Here is an 18,807-nt window from a genome sequence, read left to right on the forward strand (position 1 = left end):
AAATTTGAAAAAAAGCACGGTGACTTACCACTGAGCCACCCTAACACATACGTAGATTGGCGAAATTAAAATGCTTATTCTCATGCAAAATTACATATTTTTACATCTACCGTCTAAACCTGTGTTCTAAAACGTCTGATTTGTTTGCCAAGCACTCTATATACATGCATCTAAAAGACAAGACTTTTAAGATATCGATACGGCTAAAAGTTAAGGCGTGAGGCCCCATGACTTTGTAATTTTTTACAATTTCCAAAATCTGGGACGACAAAAAAATTTTATTGAGTCATAGAATCTGGTCACAAAATTTCACGCGAATCGGTTGGGAAATGCGAGCTGTAGAGCGAGACATCCGGACATACAAAAGCAAACTGCTTGAGTTAAAACGTAGCCCTTGCTTCGCTGCGGTCAATAAATACAATACAATACAATACTCTTTATTGCACACCTTGATAAATTACAACAATACAAAACAAGGAAGAAACACGAACAAAGGTAAACAACAGGCGGTCTTAAAGCGCAACAGCGGTATAAATTTTGGGTATTAAAAGTGTATGGTGGCTACGTATTTTCGATTAAAAATGTGTGTAATATTTTTTTAACTTTGGCCACCGAAAACGCTGTCAGACGTGTAGTGACGTCATAGAACCTAACTTAACTTAATGTCGAGTCAATCACTGACATGATGAACTTTATGCCTCATAACTTAAATGTCAGAAAATTTTGAGTTCAATTCGATTTACGTCATGCGCAAAAAATCTACAGATTAACATGGCTAATGATGTTTTTGCCTAATTAAGTTAAAGTAAACTTTATAAATAAATGTTTTTTTGTGGTTTTCAAGTCGTAATAAAATATGGTAGTATTTTTTTCGGTTAATTGGACAGTAATCAATAATATAAAATTGACTTAAAAAAAGGGTCAAGTAGCCTATTGTTCGCTGGGTTTGTGCCCCACAGATCAATTCGGATTTAGATTAGTTAACATCGCTTTTCCGTACTTACAAAGAAAGTCCAAATCCAAACTTAACAATGACAGTGTCATAAATTGAAATAGATGTCATACACGAAAGAAAAAACGACAAGGCCCACTGGTGGCCGAGCCGGGAATCGAACCCAAGTCTTCAGCTTACGCTTACTTCTCTAGTGAATGTTATCTCTTGTTATTGAAAAAGAACAAATCAAAAAACATTCAATAAAATTTGATTTGTTCCCTAGTTTAATGACAGGAAGCGACAGGATGAAATAACTCTTCAGAATTAACTAGCTAAATAACTAAACAGAGCATATTAAAATCATAGTGACATCTCATCAATTATGCATAGACAGATTTACTGAACTAACTAGAACTCGGAACTAAGCCTATAAATAAATATAATAACATTAGAAGTCTGGTCACGTTTCTCAAATGTCAACAACGTTGTCTCTGTAAACCGGGAGATTTGAAATCGCTACAACAGAATCGTCAACTAGGATCTTAAACCAATCAAAACTTAAAACTCATGGGGTTTGAATTCTTGGATCATGCTTTGTCAATTTTCAAAGTTGTTAATCTCGTATTGTTTAATTTTCTAAATTAAAGTAAGTGTGAGATCACACGTATGCCTTCAACGTTGCGTTTATCTAAGGTACAGCGAGCAAATCTCGACTGGGGGGCAATTGTAACTGATCCATTTTTTCCATTATTACACTATGATGTTGAGTTCTACATGTATCCACTAAACACGCCTACCATATATAACCGGTGGACACTCTATTTAATAATGCAAACATTGCAAAACATGGAAAAAATGGATCAGTTACATTTGTCCCCCAGTCGGGATTTGCCACGCTGTACCTTATACTTAACTTAAAAGAACATCGGTAAACCTTTATAATCAGCGATATGAACTTCTACAAGAGTTTTTGACGTTATATGTAGCTAACACATGACCGTACCGCACAGCGTCCTTGGATTTTCTTCATGCGAGTGTGAGCGAGAAAAAAATACTCTTTCTCGCTCACACTTAAAAAAAATCCAAGGACTCAGTGCGATCGTTTGTTAGCTACTTTAGAATAAGCTGCTCGATAGCCTAAGCGTCACGGAAAATGTCCCTTGTTCCTCGTAGATAACCAAGTCGGTGTGGTGAAAAAGAATTTTCTCTTTAGAAAACTGCATGAAATATGTAGGTAGTGGTTATCAATGAGGAAAAATAAACCCATCCATTCCATAACCAGGTAAGCTAAGAAGAAAAAAAATTCTTCGTACAATAATAGTTTTGTATGAGGAAAAAAAATCCCATTTAATAACCGGGTAAGCTAAGAAGAAAAAAAAAATCCATAGAAAACTACATAAAATAATGGTTTTCTACGAGGAAAAATAAATTCTTGTTTCCAAACCGGGTAAGCAAAGAAGAAAATAAATTCTTCGTAGAAAACTGCAAAAAATAAAGGTTTTCCACGAGGAAAAATAAATTCTTGTTTCCAAACCGGGTAAGCAAAGAAGAATATTTTTTCCTCATACAAAGCCAGTTATCAAATTTGGTTATCTACGAGGAACAAGGGGAAAATATATGTAATATTTGGTATGTAACCGTTTGGGAATATCGCTCACTTTCTCTAGACAGTGATACTTAGTTTTATTTTTCGCGACTTTTACGATATCGAGTAACGTATTAGAAACTCGTGCAGCTCATGATACATGTACAGTCACGGACTTTGATTGTTGATCCACTGCTAGCTCATTTTATACTAGACATTTCATAGTTAACCATAGGTAGTAGGGTGTTTCATATTTGTATGGGAAAAATAAAATTGTGATATTTTTTCTGATTTCGCTCGGCTTTCGGTTCTAGCTTATCTCAAACGCCTATGTACCAAATTTCAAGTGATTTGGACGTTGTTTAGAGGTCGCACTGGATGAACAGTTTGAAAAAAAGTCACTAAAAACTAATGTTACTCAATTTTATTTTCAAATAAAACAATAGAGTAGTTGTAACTTATTTGAAAGTAAAATAAAACAGTTGTAACATCCATTCTTGATAAAATAAGTCATCATCATTATTTAGCTTACATGTATACCTAAGCCGCAACCTTATCTTTTGTTCGCAAGTAGTAACGCATTTTCTGTGATGTTCGACGACTTTCAGCGAGAACCGTTTTGCTCTTCATCTTTGACTGGAGCGTTAATTTTTATTATTAAATATATAGGTATACTTACTCTTCTTTGCGGTATGATAGACTATTGTTAGACTATCGACCAAGTCTGGTGTTAGGGCTACAATAATCGCTAACATCCTGAACATTAAATAGTTCTAAGACAAAAATCTAAAATGTAAGTAGGGTCTATATCCCGGTCAATATACTTAAGTCAAAGATCGATCTTGTTTTCTTCTTTGTCGTCACACTCTTGGCAGAGTGGTCGTGGCCGTCACATCAGGGGTGGTAGCAAGCTTAACAATGCATCGACATTCCTTACGCATTCGTAGAGTGGGCCACTATTAAGTGCAGCCTTGACTTGACTGGTCCATCGTATCTGAACCTTCTCCAGGATACTCTTAGCTTTCTTCTGCAGCACCACATTTCTAGGAAATCTATCTTCTTTTCCCTTGAAGTCCACGTCTCAGCACCGTAAAGAAATATGGGAAAATTGGGAGATACTAATGCCCTGACAAGTCGCATTTTAGTGGCATTTGTGATGAAGATTCTCCATATTTTGCCGAGCCGGTCCATGGCGGACCTGGTGATAGCCAATGTGCCACTTGATATCATCCACCTATCCTGTTATCAGTGCCCCGAGAGGGCCGAGAGACCACTGCTTCAAGCCAAAAACAGGACAAAAAATAAAAAAAATCTGTTCCTTAGAAGGAAGTCGAGCGTCCAAAAAAATATCATAAGAAACCTTGCCTAGAAACTAAATGCCACGTCAAATAGTAATTTTTTTTAAAAGAACTTGCTTCAATATAAAAACTTTTCATTAAAATCACTTTTAAACCACCTACTACAAAAAGTTACATAAATTTTGTTTCTAGCCTTTCCTGCGCCCATACTAACTTCTTCAGACAAAAGTTGCCACAGTGTGCGACCTCTAAATATTGTCCGATTTCCCTGATTTTTGGTATATGGGCTCTGTATAGGTGTAGAAACAAGAAGAAAAGCGAAGTCAAAGATAAATCAAAATTTTGGAAAAATGAAACACCCTAATAGGTAGTTAACCTAAGACTGGTCCAGTATAAAATGACCGTACAATTCACTACCCTAAACAACCCACCCGCCTGCCGTCTTTGTGCCGTAGATGTGCATGGGCTGCAGGCGATGTTCGCGCTTTGGGTTATTGTACAGCACCACCAGCAAGCACTAGTCCGCTTTGCAGAGCACCACCTCCGGAGGCCCTTCATAGCCTCCTGTACTATTGGACCGTATCCAGTACGGTTGACCTTTCAGGGACCGCTTTTGTAACGCATGGCAGGCGTCCCCGTGCCTGTCAACCTGCGATCAACCTACGCAGGCGACGGACAATTCAATAAACAGAACCAACCTGCGTGTTGAGCAGCGGGAGCCGACATCGCCGGTGAAGTTATGGCTAGCAGCGCCACAGCTAAAATCCACGACGCCGCCATTTTACCTGTCAAAAACAAAAGTGACATTAATAATGATGAGTTTTAAGATCATAGTAAAATAAGTAAAATACAAAAATCTTAATTGCGAGTTAACTTAAATAATAGCCGCAGTGGCGTATTTTAATTTTAATTTTATTTATTAAGCTGGTGTTTTTTTACGCAGTGCCAGAAGTGGTTCATTATATGCCAGGTCGAAACTTCGGAGGGCCATCTGTACTGAAAAACGTCGTACGATACAAGTGCACTCCCTTCGGTCGTTTTTTAATTTATCGTCACTCGTTTCGAACTTCCTTTTTTCCGCACTTGTATCGTAATGTACTATTTTGTGATTTTGTAGCAACGTATAAAAAACTTGGAGTAGGTACGCCTTGAATTTAGAATATTGATACAAAAAGTCTCCTAATAAAAATATAAGTATTTTATTGTGTGTGATAACTCGGATCTTCCATATCACAACAAAGCCAACTCGGAATTTTAAAATGGCGCCAAATTACAAACACAATTTCAAATGACATCATTTACAATTAGGTAAATATACCAATTATTTATGGTATATTCAAAACGTGGCCAATTTATAACCATTATAATATTAGCTTGAAACATTGTCTAAATTACAATTCACGTGGGAGTAAGAGAACTACCCATGCGTGTAAATTCACCTTGACATCAGTGAATAACGCAAAGTTTCATTTCACACAATACGTAGTGTAGGAATCAACATTTAGTTAGTTCTAGTAGTAGTAGGCATACGGTTGTTTTTTCAGGTAATTCAGGTACGAAGTAAATTAATGACTCATATCAAAGAGAATATATACCTACACCGTGTATACCTACTCTAAGCGGTGGAAAATCGGTAAGCAGGAATCAATGTTTCTTCTCCAGTAATCGATGGCGATCAATATCTATGTGGTACTTATAAGGAATTAAGTTTTTATTATACATATTTTAAAAATATGTATTAAACTTATTGTCACCCTACCAGTGGTGTAGTTTTAAAGAGTTCAAAACCTCTTTCACAAGTAAATCATAGCTAAAAATTCCATAGACTAATGGAAATAAGCTGTCAATTTGTCATTGTCAACTTCATAAAGCTGACACGTCGGCCTAGCCGAAATGAGAATCGTTGACGCAAAACCCCAATACAGAAAAGTGATAGAGATAGCAATATTATCGTAAGCGTTTGTGCATTTGGCTACGTAACTTGGTCTGTCAAATTCACCGCCAACGCGATGGCTCTTGACATACACTAATTCCCTTTAATAAATGTAGGGTATCCATCTTATTCAGTGGCTATTAATTTTAATGATAAATTAACTTTATTTAATTAGATGGTGAAGTAAATTGCATGAGAGCTCAAGCATTTAACTCTATTTATGTTAATAATTATTATTTTTTCAACTCCTGATTACCGATTAAATTTCACCGCGTATACATATTTATTTTAGAACTGAACCTAAATCGAGTGACATGTTCTCGCTTAATTCAATATACATAATATAAAATTACTGTCAAAGTAAAATCACAGTACATAGGCTCTCTCGACACAGGATTAAAACTTTTGAACCTCAGCTTTGGTCTATTGAGGATTTTGGACGACAATTTGGCATATATTCTTAACTTGATATGTGATAAAATTGTAAAATATTAATAGAAGGGAAACGTCCTTGCTAATATGGAATTAATATGAAATCGAATTGAGTGACGTCACAGTCAACTCAGTTACTTTATATATTTATACCTGACTTGTTAAATAGAAATAGAATTTAAAAATAACTTTTATCCATGCTTTTTTATATTTATCTTTATGCTTTATTTCGTGCATGGTCAAGTTCCCTATTATATAAACAATAAGAAGTGACAACCCTGACGGAATCAGAGCGAAACCGTGTAAGTGCAGGGAAGTGCTCTTGTATCGATTCTTATAAAGCGCTTTCTTGAGGTTTGTTGCTAAACAGAATTTTATTGTTTCGAAGGTAAACTGCTTCAGGTATAAGTAGGTACGGTCTATATAGAATACGGTAAATGTACCAGTTATCGACTGTGTATCAGTAGACGTCACTTTCTGTGTCATCGATGGGCATAAGCATGTAGAGTACTGGTACTGTGGTACTGGTACTTTTCCTTAATTGTTTATTTTAATCTATAATAAAAATGCTGAAGACTTGTGCTACACATTTATCATCACCGTTTTTGTTTTGTTGGTTATTCGCTCGTTAGGCAACAATAACTGAGAAACGAGCATAACTTTGATTGGCCGAGTGATCGGATCACGTGGCTTGCGCTGATATTTGATCTCGCCTCTGCTCTCGGTTTACTTATACAAACAAAAGCGTTGTATAACTTAGTATATTAACAATTTGGAATAAAATATGTATATTTTGATTATGTCGCTCGAATCTAGAGCAGAGCCCAACTGGGGTAGTACCTCCGTCTTACAGAAGACCGCAGCCAAATAGCACTAGACCCTACTCATAGTGTTGTGTTCCTGTCGGTGAGTAAGGCTGCCAGAGCTCAACGAGGGTGCGGTGTGCTGATGACAGGAGGACTTACGGAACTAACTTGTTCCGTCTATTAATTGTCCTTTGAGTCGTCGGCAACCCGAACCCTCCTTGGAACTGTACACTCCTTTTTGCTGTGTACTTAACACAGCAAAAGGGAATGTACAAGTTTCTAATGGGGTGGCAACGCGCATGTGACACTGTTTGAGTTGCAGGCGTCCATAGGTTACGGTGACCGCTTTACATCAGGCGGGCCGTAAGCTTGTTTGCCACCGACGTAGTATAAAAAAAAATGTTTTTTTTTATTTCCGCTACCCAAAGGTAGTCTTGTAGATATCGCTCTTTAGCGATAAGACCGCCTGTTGTCTGCCTCTATTTATAATCATTTTCTTTTGTCTCCACTGTATCTTTTTTCTGTACCGTTTGCTGAGGTGTGCCAATAAAGAGTATTCTATCTATCTAAAATCAAAGCTTAAAGCGGGTCTTTATAAAGGGGTAGGCAGAGCACATAAAACTACTCAAGTTACAGTGCTACTCTTAACATAATTAAGGGGTTGAAAAAAAACACCACCACATGAGAAAGTGGGTCAGTAGCGAAATTATGACAAACTTATAATTTGTATAACGAAAACTAAAGTTTGACATGACCACGACCAGTGAAACCTGTGCCTGATAAACGCTTAGAAATCATTAATAGGTATATGTAAAAGCACAGAAAGTACAGATTGTGATATCGTAATTCAAGTCACAAAGCTACCGCAATAATAAAACCTGGATCCCTTTGTAACAGATATCAGCCTTTTATTGACATATATGTATTCAACATTACCCTGATTGGTTACCTCTGTAATAAAATACGACATAACAAATAAAATACCATGTTTGCTCAAGACGATCTCAATATAAATACATATATTGTTATATATACTTATACATGTATCTACGCCACGCACATCGCTGGATTCCAACATAAAGTTAATTTGGTACATTTCGCTTATGCTTGTCTCGCGGACGTTTTACTAAACTTCCTAAAAGCACTCACAATTAGTCTCAGACATAGGTTATATTAAAAAAATAAATTAATGCTCAATGTTAATGTATAGGTCATATATCTAGTTTTAACATTTATATTCTCTTTCCAGATCTCGTAAGTTTAATCTTTGTTATAAATATGTACTGACGCGATCGCTTGGACAGGTCTCCACGGAAGACCAGTGTAACTTGACAAAATGCTGAGGGGAGACCTTTTCAGTGACGTTAATATAATGCCTATTAATGTGTATCATAGACGTAAGGAATATTGTTAACGTCCTGAATAAAAATATTTTCTTTCTTTCTTTCTTTCTGTATTGGCGCGAGCGAGACGCACGATAACGTCAGTTTATATACATTTAACTGGCCTGTCTGTAGGACCTGCACTGCACGGGAAGCATGGTCGCGCGATACACGATAAAATAGCAGGCCGTCCCTATCGCACTATTTGTAAGTGCGATAGGGACGGCCTGATATTTTATCGTCTATCACGCGACCATGCTTCCCGTGCTGGTCGCAACTGCTGCCTTCGCTTTGTACCTATATACAGTTTCTAATGGCTGGAGAGCTGTTATACTCGAATATGTTCTGTTGTGGCGAGGCTGGGTAATTGCACCGCAACTGCACAACTGCTTTTTTTAAGCAGGTATTTAGATCGATAGTGTAGAATTGCAGATAAACTTCTCAGATCTTGTGGCAATGTTAGTTGGTATAGTTTAGTCATCTACACCTAAAATAAATAACATATCAGTTTCATCGTAGAACCAGCTCAAAGTATATAATGTACCTTCAGTACTTACAAGGATTACCTTTCGTTCGTAGCTGTTATTTCTATTTTTCAGGTTTAGGAGATATATAAATAAAATCACCGATGAGGCCTGAAATTAGAAGATGAAAACGATCCATATTTCTATCACCTATGTGATAGTGATTGGGAATCTTCAAAACATAACATTTCCTTTCTAACTAATTAAACTGATGACGGCGATGTAAGAATATTTTGCATAATTATAAAGTAAGAGAGAGAATACATTTCCATCAGTAGGCCTAGCACATGATGGCCGCGGGAGTATGTCGCCGCGAGATAGATGACACGTCTTTGTCTAATTGTATTAATGACATAAGGACAGGTAGTCTATCTCGCGGCGACATACTCCCGCGGCCATCATGTGCTAGGCCTGCTGGTAGGTTTCGTATTTCAAATTTTTGCTTTTAAACAAGATTTATATGTTTCGAATAAATTGTTAAAATTACTTGTGCTTTAAACTCGTACATACTTTAATCAAGACAAACTGAAGAACAAACATTAACAGTCTGCACGAACTTTTTAGGCTCATTATCACATTTATCACATTATGATAATTATGAATTTGTCAATTTAACGAAACCGGTATTTCTTACAAACGTTAGTCTTAGTTTTTCCCGCTGGATATACTTAATTGAAAATATTTATACACAGTTTGTACTTTAATTATACTCGCAGTAAAAAATCATACATATTTCAAATGCTACGAGTAAGGTGCATTAGGGTAATTCCGAAAGTCGTCTTATTACGAAAATTGCATAAAAATCGCCTTTATTTCCATCATATCAAGATTCCCCATTCGGAATTTCGAGAGCATTTCAATCATTCGGAATTACCCTAATGCACCTTATATACTAATTCAAAAAATCTAATTGAGAGGCTACGATTAAAATAGGTACTTCAAGTAGTATGCTTTTTTTTCTCTTCTTTTTAGTACCTATTATTTAACCTTTAGTATATATTTTTATTTATTATAAGTTTTTTTTTAAGTTAGTTCAATTAGTTATATTTTAGTTTTGTATAGTTATTTTTAAGTTTTTGTCGATTAGTTTTAATGTAGTTTGAAAATAAATTGTACCCTAGTACGAGTAGAGTAAAGAATAAACAATTGCCTCTCATTATCTTAACACCAGCAAATAAACCTATCCCATACTTAGCAGGTTAGGTAAATTAAATATAGAAAAGAAACAAGTAATACGACGAAAGGCTCATTTAGTTTATATGGCGTGCGAACTCTCGAACTCACAAGTAATTTTACATTAGGTTTTTATTTTTTTAAGATATGAAAGCATATTTTAAATGTAATAATTACAATATGTCATTACTTAACATAAGGTGGACAAATAGTGTACCTACCTAGCTAGCAACGCCAACAAACTGCTCCGCAGTTTGGAGAAACATTAATTTAAGGGACCCACATTAAATTGTAAATTTTGATTAAAACAATAAAAAAAAACATACTCGCCGATTGTAAGATTCAATTCAGCCGGCCGGTCAAGCGCCACATTGTAGTGAAACTCGCGTCAGAGTTCTAATACCGTCTAAGTCAGCCCTAAGTGCTAAAAGTACTATACGAGTACTTAGAGTACGAGGACTATACGATTTTTTAGCTCAAGCAGAGTTCATGGAAGTATCAACGCCGAATTAATTAGAATATTAAGTCTGATACTTACAGCGATTTAATTTCTAATTTGCATTTATTTTTGCCTCTTCACATGAAGGTGGTGTTAGAAAAAAAACCTAAGGCTTAGCTTCGATCGAGTCAATTATAACAGGGGATTGAAGTTCCGTAAAGTTTTTAAATATATATTTCAGAAAGTAATAGTTACAAGGTAAAAATAAATACAGTGCGATTAGAATTAGTTAACGACTCGAATTTTACCCTTCGGGTTCGGCTCTTATCGGGATCGCTTAAGTGCAAGCAACATAGATATAAAACCCGAATCGTTAACTGATGTTAATACTGCGTACTGCAGTACTGCGTTAAATTTCCGATATCTCGTTGAAAAAAATATTTTAAAAAATCCTGCATACTGCGCCAAAATATAACACCCTAAAGGCAATTATTTTAGGATTGGTTAAACTCTCAGCATTCAGACATGTAGCCACCTACGTGTACGTGTAAGACCACCGTAAAGCTGATTACTGTTACGGATCATCCCGCTTTGGTAACGCGTGAAAGCAAATTGCTTTTGAAATACCGCGATGCTTACAGACTCCCCTTATTTATGACACTTAAAACTTAACATTTTTGTAAAAAAATGTTTCATTGTAAGAAATCTTTGTTAAATTATTTTGCAAAACGTTTATGATTGATAAGAATACATTACACTGATTTAAACTTTCACGATTATTACACATCATTATTTTTAAAATCGGGACTTAATCGCGTATAACTACATATTAAACTAGGCTATTATTACTAGACTATTATTATTATTAGGTCAGTTTAATATGTAGTTATACGCGATTAAGTCCCGATTTTAAAAATAATGAAGAATACATTAGGTACAACTATCTAAATCGTTATTAAAATTAATTTTAAGTACTTTAATAGGTACATTAATTATTACTAAACATAAGAGGATATTCTTTTATATTTGAGGACAGTTTATAGCTAATTAATTAATTATTCAAAATCGCTACATTACACAAATACATTTTACACTCTGATCAATTTGCAGAAAGAATGTAAACCACTAATATGCGAAAGGTAGGAGGATTCATAGCTTTGAAGAAAATAATATTACTTTCATTACTTTTCTTTTTTGGTAAAATTTATAGCCCAATCTTGTAATCTAACTTTAACTATAACGTCTCCAAGAATCTTCAAAGAGAATGCAACCGTAAAATGTTGTTCCAATTACAATAAAATCTTCCATTAAACCAGACTCAGGAGAAGCATAAAAAAGTATTAAAACAATGAATTTCGTTTAATATGTTTCTCATTTTTTCGGCTAAATGTCTCATTGTGTTCTTTTGGAAATAGTGTCACTACCAAATGGAATTAATTTTACATTTTAGACACAACAAAATAATTAGGTTTTTAGAGTTATTATAGTTTTAATTTAGTTTAAATAGAGTTATAATCATAATTGTAGGTATCTAATATAAGATAGGAATAAAACATTCGAATACTCATTAAAATATTCGTGAAAATGTATTCATGTTTACATACATATACAAAAAAAACACATAAGACTAAAAAACATGTAGGTATTTGACTATTTGTGTTCAACACACTAATAAAGCTGGATTCGAACCCAGAGCCACAGCATAATAAAGAGTACTATCGTACAATATGGCCACTCCCTCTCCCCGCTAGAAGTGCCGCCCACCCCCTCTCGGTTACCTCACAGTTACCGACTGTCAAACACGCGAACAGTCGGCCGGTCATATTTCACTCATACAAGCATAGTACCTACGCGTTCACCTACACGAGCTGAGACTGTGTGCTAGGAACGCGCCTCTTTCATATATTTGATCGCCAGTGTCCGAGGTGTGCCAGAGCCATCGGCTTCACAGACAGATTTATTCAGGTAAAAAGTTAGGACCACGGCCAGTTGCATCAACGTCAAGCAGCAGTCTTATGCAAATTCGCATACAAAAAAATTAACGAACACAGACGGGTGTAACACCATCTATGCCACCATACATTTCTTTTACAGAATACAGAATCATTTATTTGTCCAACATAGGTGTAGGAACATAAGTTGTTACATTACATTTCAGTTCAGTTTCACTATGTGCGGCACTTACGGCATACAAATTTGAGAGCATGCATGTCAAAATATAAATTAATAATTACCTACATAATTATATTCTAAATATTCACAAATCTTTATCATCTAAGAATTATTTTATAGAGTAGTAACTCTTTTGGGCTAACAACAATTTTAAGGCATTTTTAAACTTGTTAAGATGTAATAATTGAATATTTTGTGGTATTTTATTGAATATTCTTGGGGCCATTCCGACCACATTTTTTGGAATAGCATGACTTGGGTACAGCTGAATGCAAATATCTTGATGGTTCCGAGGTACATTTTTTTCGTAGGATTTATCCTTGCTAATACCCATCTTCCAAACGGCCACGTGAATCAACATAAACAAACCCTCAACCGTCAGATAACCTGTTGAGTCGCTGGTTATAGATTTTAACCGTATCCGTGTTAGTAGGTAACTGGCCCGGTGACCTAGTTTCGGGCCTACGACCCGCTGCACCCGGGGATAGTGCTCGCTGCCGGCTCAAATCGGGTTACTTTAATTAGTCCCGAGTTGAGTACTTGCGTCTTGGTGGGATGGCCAAGATGGCGATCGACATCGATAACCGGCATACGCATAATAAATGTGTGGGATAAGGGATACGGAATGGGAGAAATAAAAGTAGAGACAACACGTGGTCCACAAATTGGTTCAGTTTCGTCTTCCGTTTCCAATTTCTTTCAGTTTCTTTAATGATAAAAAAGTTCTTTAGTCAGGAACCTGCACTGAGAAAAATTAGGCTTGTGAATTTAATAAGTTTGACTTGTTGCGTGTTTATCCGTTTGAAACAAAAGTATTTTAGTAAACGGAATAAATCACAATGTTACAAGTCGAATTTGTACAATCAACAAGGTCAAACTTGTTAAAAGATATTTGATTGAATCAGCCAAACATATGTTTAAAACAATATGTGGCATGTTGCGTTTATAAAATCGACTTGTTGAATCAAATAAAATAAAACTTGTAGAATGTACTACTTACACTTAACAAAATCGAACTTGTAGTTTGAACCAAAGAGCACGTAGGCGCACCAAAAAAAAGTTTAACGAACATGAAATCTAGTTGTTTTTTTCTCTCAGTGTGATTGTGGTTATGAATACGTCTTACCAAGATCAATTGATAAACTTAAATAACCCTGCATTATTTTAATTATTATTTCTTTAGTAATTTAAGCAACTGAGTACTCGAATGTTCTTGCCTAAAATATTCGTAATGTACTAATAAATAAATCAAAACCATTCATTATTTGTCAGTTCCAATTTAACGGAAACTAATCACCAATATTACTATTCAAGTTGATTCAACTATATTCGATCAAATATTGTAATTAACACGTTAAACGCCAGACCAAAATATTTAATAAAAGATCTACAAAAGGACTACTGTGTTGGTGCAGCTCATGCTTATATGTAATTGTTTGCGAAAATATAATAAATCAAATTGAGTGCGCAGCGGCAGATTGTGTGCCAAACCAACTTGGAAAGGATTAGGTAGTTGACAGAACCTGTGAACGAATTGGATTTTGTATGAATTGGAATCCGATTCAAATATAATAAAGACATATCGTCACTACTTTGAAAAAATCTCGTATCTCACGCTGCTCCTCAAAGTTAAAACGCAGTAAGTCTATATGTATTCCATACATACTTACTACAATTTTCTTTTCATTGACAGCCGCAGATACAAGTTTTTTAAAAGTAGTGACGATATTTGAGATTACGGTGTACGGTGTATGTGGTGACGGGATAAGAATGTCACCACCCCCTCGTAGAATGCGGCCGTGGGATATTGGTTCAACCCCTTAATTGCTAAGAGTGGCTCTGAAACTTGAGCAGTTTCATGTGCTCTGTCTACCCCTTATGAAAATACAGGCTTCTGTCGATATATGTATGTATATTACAGATTAAAAGAGCTTGTTTCGTAGTTTGTAAATATTTAACCATGAAGACTTATTTCCAATTACTTGCCATCGGTTACAGAAACTTTGTACTTTTTGTTCCATTCTATACAAAAGCCTTATTCGAAGAAGTTTCGCAATCAACTTTAGCATGTTTTGTAATTTCTTAAAATACTTTCTAGGGTGCTCAAGTACCTATTGGGACTTTCATTACTTTGATATACCAAAATACCTTTCTTGTGTTTCTCAAAGTTTGTTCCGGCTACGAAAAATTGCTGAAGCAAGAACATTAAATTATTAACCAGTTGTTGCTGTTCAGTTTGATATCAAATATACCTCATTGCGGGTAGACGGGCGCGGCGTAAACATTGAGTGCCGAATTTACGCCGTCTATTAATTTAGATTGAAATATTTAAGTGGTCATTTGTATGTCTTTCCCATCACGGAACAATGGTATTCCGGACCTTTGGGAGGCGTGCGCGGGGCCGAAGCCAACACGTAGAGGCCCTTTCGACACTTTAATGAAATGTAAGGGGTACACCGAGCGGATGTTGCCCTTGCCCGTATCATGGGACACACGCAGCGGCAACACCCGCCAGGGTGTAAGGACTATTTGAGAGTTAATGGAATCTAAAATGAACTGGTCTATTTTGATGAAAGTGATGGACTAAATACTGGGCTATGGATAAAAAACCGGACGCCTGCCTAATAAAACGGTATCCAATTTTATTTCCGGCAGACGGTGACTCGTCCCCACAAGATGGGCCCCCACAAAAAGCGACATCCAAGATGGCTCAAGGGCAACACCGGTGTGAGAACTCAAGGGTGTCGAGAGGTGTACACCGCTTTCTGCCCAGTGGCTGTTAAGAGTCAGTGGTCATTTATTATTATTTATAGAGAGTTATCCATAACTAGTCTTAGACATTGTTATTGGGGCATGTTACTTATATAAAGATTTCAAGTGCCTTACAAGCGAAATAAGTGCGGACTACATTCGCGAGTGTCGAATCTACCCACTGTACGTCAGTGTTAATAATTGACAGTGATTATTTAATATTCAGAGTTTGTGAATTTGTTATTTGGTGTAACAGAACAATAGAATGGCGTTGTCTTTTGACTATGGATGCTGCCCCAGTCAAACAGAGGCTACCGATATTTTGTTATGTCAAACGTGCCACAGAAACTTTCACTACAACTGCATAACTGTCATCAAGACTGTGACACCCTTCGAGGAGCTGAGTGAAATATTTAAATCGACATGAACTTGCCCTACTTGCCTCAGCGAGCAACCCAAGACGGACAACAGTAACACTCCCATCAGAAACATGTCCAATTCTCTCTATTTTTACACTCAGGGTGACAGCTCAAGCCCCGCCAACATTAAGTTTAGAAAAAAGTTCAATACCAGCGAGAGCAAGCCGGACCCAGTTGACGTGGGCTCCGTGGGGGCATCGATGAAAGAGGAATTGGAGTTAATCCTTGAAAGTTTTAAGGCAAGCGTTATGAAAGTGGTAAATCAAAAAATAAATGACATGTTAGACCGATTTAACCGGGTCCAGACTACCGTCACAGTGTATTAATAAAGAGTACTTTCGTACAGTATGGCCATTCGCGCTCCCCGCTGAAAGGGACTCCCACCCCCTCTCGGTTACCTCACAGTAACCGCCTGTCAAAAACGCGAACAGTTGACCTGTCATATCTCACTCATACAAGCATGGTACGCGTTTACCTACACGAGCATCGAATGTGTGCTAGGAACGCGCCTCCTTCATATATTTGATCGCCAGTATCCGAGGTGTGCTACCGTTAACAACCTCAAATAAGCCTAAGTACAAATTAACCCACTAAATCATAAACGTTTACTTAAGTCGACAAGCCTTTAATAATGCGTTTGTCTTCTTCCATCATAGCAACACATCGGAAAGGGACAAACGATCATAAGCGGTTTATTAACTTTTCCCCTCACTAGCTCGGAAACACGTGTTTTGTCCTTTAATACCAGCGGGTAAAAACGCATTTTATCCACAGGTGTGGTAAAGTAATTTGACCTTGAATAAAGTCAAATTTACTGCTTTAAAATTGATAAAAGTAGGTGAATCTAGAAATAAAGATGATTTACCACCTGTGGAACTACTGGAAGCAGTGATAAACGCATTTTGTGCGTTGTAGTTTCCTCGCTATAGTCAGGGGAAAAGTTTTGTGTTACACTCGGGTGCAAATGTATTTTACTTCTCGTGTGTTAAAAAACTCGCAAGTTCAGGATTCTATTCTCGAACCACTCGCTTCGCTCGTGGTTCAACTATAGAATCCTTTCACTTGCTCGTTTTTCAATTCCACACTCGGCGTTAAAATACAACTTTGCCCCCTTGTATAACAATTAATAAACGTTTATGAGTAAGTGGGTAAATCTATACCGAAATAGGTGACCCAAATATCGCAATCAGACGAACATGCGCAAATAATTTACCTCAATGTTGGTATTTTTGGATAAAATCTGAATCGAGAGCACATTGCAAATTATATTAACATTTTAAGCTGGTTGAATATTAATATAGTTAACGAATACGGTCCCGATTGTCCCGAATGAAAATTTAACCTTTATTTATTCTGGGAAGGCGATTTATCTCCTATTAAATAAAATATTTAAAATATTATATAAAATTATACATATTGCTTAAAATCGCATACATGTTTGATAATAAGGACCACAACTAGGCTATATGGAAGTACTTACATAAATCTCAATGACCCTATGACCTTTTAGTACATAGCTATTAGCCGATGTTAGTGGTATAAAATTTAATGACAGGGAAAGGTCAACTGTCTTATTCTTACCTGACTACAGTCATTACCATAAATAACCTCCTATTCTTTTAAAACGGTACTATAAAACTATGCCTATCCTCTCCTAAGTCCTGAGTTCCATTAAAAAGAATAAAATCATTATAAGTAGATTACAAAACCAACACTGCAATCTGAGTCTTTTTATTAAATGGGAGGCAAACGAGCAAACGGATTGCCTGGTAGTACGCTATTGCCGTCACCCTGTACCACCTGACCCTTTAGCACAACTTGCCTTGTCGCGCGCGAGTCCATACAGCGCCATTCAAGCGACTTCAAGTATGAACTCGCGCGCGACAAGGCAAGTTGTGCTAGCGGGGCTGGACACAGGAAACATCAGATTGGTTGTAGGTGCATTGCTGGCCTTTAAGGTGCGAGTTACGTTCTTTTCTTGAGGTCGAATGGGTCATAAGATGCTGTCGGCAAAACCCACGATTATACACGGTGTATCATGAGGAAACTGAACAATTTTAACAGCGTATTCCTCATCATATTAGAAGAGTAAAATGTCATATAAACTTTTCCGGATTTCACCTACTTTCAGAGATATAAGCATTTAAAAAACTAACAAATATTTTTTTTTCAGAACAAAACGCTCTTTTGATGGCGATGACGCCATTATCGGACATAATCTAACTATCCTCGTTGTTAGATATCAAAAAGTAACTAGTGGTTCGTTGCAAAAAAGTATTTTTTTAGAAAAAAATTGTAAATTTTTATTTTAAGTGCCAGTTTTACGAATAACATTTTGTTGTAGAACTAATATAACGGAAGTTATTTGTAAAAAATAGTAAAAAGAGATGTTGTTGCTATGAGTGTTTTATTTGAAGTGACGGCTATACAAAAATATATCAAAAAATAGAACAATAGAACTAGAACTTATAAAAACGATATTTGTCAGCACAAAAGAGGTTACAAACTACAACAGCCGCCCTTAATCGACGTTGTGCTAGACAAACACAAAACAAGAACTTAAGTTTCTAATCCTAAGTTAAGTATACACCTTTTATGTACTATAGGCCCTAGTGGCTTAGTAAGTACATCGGCAGGCATATCACTACTTTTGATATATTCTAATTTCACAACATTATTAGAGACCTCCCTAATGAAATGAAACCTGCAGTCGATGTGCTTCGACCTGTTGTGGTGTACAGGATTTCGAACGAGATTGATGGCACTCTGACTGTCAGAAGCTAAGTTAACTATATGCAATTTACCTGTTATTTCCTGGATAAATCGACGTAAATAGCATGCTTCCTTCGTGGCAGATGCTAATGCCATATATTCACTTTCGGCTGATGATAAGGCAACCGTAGGCTGCTTCTTCGACTGCCAGGATACAGGGCATCCACTCAACTTGAAGGCGTAACCC

At 36.4% G+C, this 18,807-nt stretch overlaps 1 protein-coding gene across 1 annotated transcript in view; it reads right to left on the reverse strand.

The window, feature by feature from the left end:
• Positions 1–18,807, reverse strand: part of LOC125224620 — a 186,310-nt gene that overhangs the window by 147,520 nt on the left and 19,983 nt on the right. Inside the window, exon 3 of the mRNA XM_048128042.1 lies at positions 4,516–4,602. Coding sequence (XP_047983999.1) covers positions 4,516–4,597 — 82 coding nt within the window. The 5' untranslated portion in view covers positions 4,598–4,602. The remainder of the gene's footprint in view (positions 1–4,515; positions 4,603–18,807) is intronic.

This window comes from Leguminivora glycinivorella, chromosome 3, assembly GCF_023078275.1.
Source record: "Leguminivora glycinivorella isolate SPB_JAAS2020 chromosome 3, LegGlyc_1.1, whole genome shotgun sequence".
NCBI classification, from domain to species: Eukaryota; Metazoa; Arthropoda; class Insecta; order Lepidoptera; family Tortricidae; genus Leguminivora; species Leguminivora glycinivorella.